General features: G+C 37.1%; 1 protein-coding gene across 1 annotated transcript in view; it reads right to left on the bottom strand.

The window, feature by feature from the left end:
- The window catches only part of LOC110451545 (uncharacterized protein C1orf112 homolog), a 90,053-nt gene that overhangs the window by 23,291 nt on the left and 61,698 nt on the right, over positions 1–5,064 (bottom strand). The window contains exons 10-14 of the mRNA XM_021499632.1: positions 3,647–3,782; positions 1,986–2,137; positions 1,650–1,798; positions 1,091–1,165; positions 328–414 (exon numbers count right to left, since the gene is read on the bottom strand). Of these exons, the coding sequence (XP_021355307.1) occupies positions 328–414; positions 1,091–1,165; positions 1,650–1,798; positions 1,986–2,137; positions 3,647–3,782 (599 nt within the window). The remainder of the gene's footprint in view (positions 1–327; positions 415–1,090; positions 1,166–1,649; positions 1,799–1,985; positions 2,138–3,646; positions 3,783–5,064) is intronic.

Genomic DNA, 5,064 nt, shown 5'->3' with positions numbered 1-5,064 from the left:
GAGCTGCCTTATGTTTAGTAGGGTAACTTACACTGGAGAGCTGCCCAGTACTAAGCTGAGTTACTTATAATTGTGATTTACCCTGTATTTAGCAAAGTAACTTACACTGGTGGGCTGCCTTATGTTTAGTAGGGTAACTTACACTGGTGAGCTGCCCAGTATAAACCTGTGTTACTTACACTTGGGATTTACCCTGTATTTAGCAAGGTAACTTACACTGGTGGGCTGCCCAGTATTAACCTGTGTTACTTACACTTGTGATTTACCCTGTATTAACCTGTGTTACTTACACTTGTGATTTACCCTGTATTAACCTGTGTTACTTACACTGGTGAGCTGCCCTAAAGGCTGAGGTGAGAAGGTCATCTCTGTTAGTATCATCTGCATTCATCAGGCACCATTCCTGCATTTCATCTGAAACAGAGATACATGTAACTATTTTCACTCCACTTTTTTGTGGGTGAACTATTGTTACTGCACAAAAGCATAGAGTATGCACAGCAGCCAATAACAATATATGTCAGTTAAGCCTTTCTTATCTGCAGTTTTTTGGGGGTGATCAACACCAGTGACAAACCTACCTGTAGTTTGGGGGAGGTAAAAACACCTGTAAATAACTTACCTGTAGTTTTGGGCGAGGTGATCAACACCTGCAACAAACTTACCTGTAGTTTTGGGGGAGGTAAATAACACCTGTGACAAACTTACCTGTAGCTTTGGGGGAAGTAAATAACACCTGTGACAAACTTACCTGTAGTTTTGGGGAGGTGATCAACATCTGTGACAAACTTACCTGTAGTTTTGGGGGAGGTAAATAACACCTGTGACAAACTTGCCTGTAGCTTTGGGGGAAGTAAATAACACCTGTGACAAACTTACCTGTAGTTTTGAGGAGGTGATCAACACCTGTGACAAACTGACCTGTAGTTTTGGGGATGTGATCAACACCTGTGACAAACTTACCTGTAGTTTTGGGGGGGGGGATCAACACCTGTGACAAACTTACCTGTAGTTTTGGGGAGGTGATCAACACCTGTGACAAACTTACATGTAGTTTTGGGGAGGTGAGTTACACCTGTAAATAACTTACCTGTAGTTTTGGGGAGGTGCTCAATCACACTCATCAACACCTGTAGATGTGCAAATTTCTCCTCTTCATGTAAAGCTGTACACGACCCAAAAATACAAAAACCTTTAGTTGGATATATTTTCATAACAAACAAGAGCTTCGAATTTAGGTGAAGTTGTTTAGATTTTCCATTTTTCCCCAGCCATCTACAAAGTTGCTGAAGGTAATTTACTCGGACAAATTTGATAGCCATTTACATCAGCAAACTGCAGGACAAATGAAGTTTTTGAAGATTGCAACACATTTCAGATTTCAGTCCTGTGATCTTTAAAAGTGGGTCATTGTCATTTGTAGTATTTCATACCAGCAAGCTTCATGCAACTTAATATCACATATCTAGGCTTTTAGAAAGTGGGTCAAGGTCACTTGTTTAAAGAAAATTATACTTTATCACAGGATGATGTTAACCAAATAGCATTACTGTAGACCTTTTTTAGATCTTATTAAAATGTCGTTTGAAGTTTTTGACACATTTGAGCCCTGTGTCATAGAATCAGTTTCTTAGAATAAAACTGAGCACCTTGTGTGTTTTGAGTCAAAGTCTCCATGAATGTGCGACTATACACCAGAGTGGCTAACAGTGGCTCGGTGGCATTAATCAGGTGTCTGTGGATCTCTTGGCTGTGGCAGTCTAGGATAGGCATCGCATGCAGACTTGGTCGTATATATCTGTGTAAGGAATAAGGAAATCAAAGGTACGTACAACAGCAAACAACAATCTCAATCAGCAAATACACAATTCTAAAACCTCACAAGTGCAGTGTATTTCAGATATATGAACAGGTTCTCAATCATACTAATATAAAATTCATTTAATAAAAATAGTTTTAAAATGACTAGAAATGGTATTACTTACCTGAACAGATGCAGGATAAGCCTATAGATGGTACTTGCGGCCCCATGCAGGGTTTGGAGATAGTCACGTGCCATCATCACAAGGACCTTCATCTGAAAGCCCACGATCTTCACAGACTTCTGGAACCCACGTTCATCACCCTGGGACAGCGCCTATATACACACTTAAATTATAGTAGGTGTAATATCATTTAAATATCAGGTGAGGAGGAAAAGCCCACCTAACTCCCTCTACTCTACCTACTCTAGGGTGCCTGGACTTCCTAAACTCATTAACCTATACTTTGTCTAGTGTGTATTACATAATCTCCTGTACCAGACCTCATCAAGTGGTGGTTATTCTGTCTACTTTACCCTTATCTGACCTCTATCTAGCCTCTATTACCAATTTAATCAGCTGACCTTTTTTTAGCCTGTATTACTTAATATACCTGTCCTTTATTAGGCCAGTATTACCTAATTTACCCGACCTCTATCTAGCCTGTATAACCTAATTTACCTTACCTTTATCTAGCCAGTATTAGTATCTAGCCTTGATTACCTTATTTACCTGACCTCTATCTAGCCTGTATAATCCAATTTACCTGACCTCTATCTAGCCAGTATTACCTTATTTACTTGACCTTTATTTAGCCTGTATTACCTTATTTACCTGACCTCTATCTAGCCTGTATGACCTAATTTACCTGACCTCTATCTAGCCTGTATTACCTAATTCATCTGACCTTTTTTAGACAGTATTACTTAATTTACCTGATCTTTATTAAGGCAGTATTACATCATTTACCTGACCTCTATCTAGCCTGTATTAGTATCTAGCCTTGATTACCTAATTTACAAGACCTCTATCTAGCCTGTATGACCTAATTCACCTGACCTTTATTTAGCCAGTATTACCCAATTTACCTGACCTCTATCTAGCCTGTATCACCTTATTTACCTGACCTCTATCTAGCCGGTATAACCCAATTTACCTGACTTCTATCTAGCCTGTATTACCTGATACACCGGACCTTTATTTAACCAGTATTACCCAATTTACCTGACCTCTATCTGGCCTATATTACCTTATTTACCTGACCTCTATCTAGCCTGTATTACCTAATTTACCTTACCTTTATCCAGCCAGTATAAGTATCTAGCCTTGATTACCTTATTTACCTGACCTCTATCTAGCCTGTATCACCCAATTTACCTTACCTTTATCTAGCCAGTATTAGTATCTAGCCTTGATTACCTTATTTACCTGATCTCTATCTAGCCTGTATCACCCGATTTACCTGACCTCTATCTAGCCTTTTTTACCACATTTATCTAACCTCTATCTAGCTGCCTGCGTTCCCTAACATCCTGTGTCTGACACATGTTTTGTCTGTTCTTCCCACCCACAGGTAAGGGGATCAGTATGCAAAGGGGTGATTTTAAATTCTACAATAGAAATTTGTAAGCAAAATTGTAAACAATTTGATAGTTATTTAAGTGTCCTTTTTTAGGACTCCTTTCTTAAGATGACTATAGCAACATGCTGTAGACGTTTATTAATTATACCTGACCTCTACTTGACCTCTACCTTGCCTGCTCTACATGACCTGTAGTTGTCCCTCTATCTGACAACCATCTTCATGTACTTGACTCCCTGAAGATTAAGAGTAGGACATTTACCATTCCATCGTTATCAGTGCAAGGTAGGAGTTGGAATAGGTAGGAGTACCCTGTACTTATTTCACCACACAAGTAGGTAAGGAGATTATCCATGTCCAGTCTGTTCCGCAGTATCTCTTTCTTCTGTCCAGCATGTCTGTCAAAAATAAACCACCTCAAACACTTTTATGCGTTACTGACTAATTATCATGAAAAAATGATGTATTACAATATTGTAGAGCTATTTTCTTGTTAATATTTCTTTGTCATTTCACCTCTATTATAATTCCATATTCTTGTTATATACTAATAACTTTATCTTAATTATTATAGGGTTTTTTCTTTCACATTTTCCTAGATTTTTTTAATTCTTTAGTCAATTTTTTGGAACATTTTTTTCAGTAATGATATTAAAATCTTTGGGAGAAATTAAATTTGGGTTAAATTTGTTGTAGTTGATTAAATGATCAACAAAAAAAAACACTCTTTTCTCCCACATTTTACAGGTGTATTCCTGATTTTGCTAGGGAAAAGATAAGCCTGTCTTTATGTACCTAGGGAAAGACTATAAGGCTATTATTTTGAAAAGTCGAAATCTCGTCCCAAACTTCAAATATCTAACAGTCTGGTTGATATTTCTCTGTCTACATTACACAGGAGTCATAGATTAAATTACTCAATCCACTTAAGGTTTATATTTATGTATTACCAATTATATGATAATCATTTAGCCATAGCTATAATGGAAGTATTTCAGTTGTAATTGTGGAAGAGCATAACAAAGAGGCCTACATTTTCATTATATAGAACAATCAACATTACATCAAAACTGAGACAGGTTGTAGCAGTTAAATTGTTACAAGGCAGTTTGTAGCAGTCAAAATTGTTACTAGACAGGTTGTAGCAGTCAAAGTTGTTACTAGACAGGTTGTAGCAGTTAAATTGTTAAAAGGCAGTTTGTAGCAGTCAAAATTGTTACTAGACAGGTTGTAGCAGTCAAAATTGTTACTAGACAGGTTGTAACAGTTAAATTGTTTCTAGACAGTTTGTAGCAGTCAAAATTGTTACTATACAGGTTGCAGCAGTTAAAATTGTTACTAGACAGGTTGTAGCAGTTAAATTGTTAATAAACAGTTTGTAGCAGTTAAAAGTGTTACTAGCCACATTGTAGCAGTTAAAATTGTTACTTAACAGGTTGTAGCAGTTAAAATTGTTACTAGACAGGTTGTAGCAGCTAAAATTGTTACTAGACAGGTTGAAGCAGTCAAAATTGTTACTAGACAGGTTGTAACAGTTAAATTGTTACAAGGCAGTTTGTAGCAGTCAAAATTGTTACTATACAGTTTATAGCAGGCAAAATTGTTACTAGACAGGTTGAAGCAGCTAAAATTGTTACTAAACAGGTTGTAGCAGTCAAAATAATTACTAGACAGGTTGTA

This window comes from Mizuhopecten yessoensis, unplaced genomic scaffold (genome assembly GCF_002113885.1).
Source record: "Mizuhopecten yessoensis strain PY_sf001 unplaced genomic scaffold, ASM211388v2 scaffold651, whole genome shotgun sequence".
NCBI lineage: Eukaryota > Metazoa > Mollusca > Bivalvia > Pectinida > Pectinidae > Mizuhopecten > Mizuhopecten yessoensis.
This window is presented reverse-complemented; position numbering and strand designations above follow the sequence as displayed.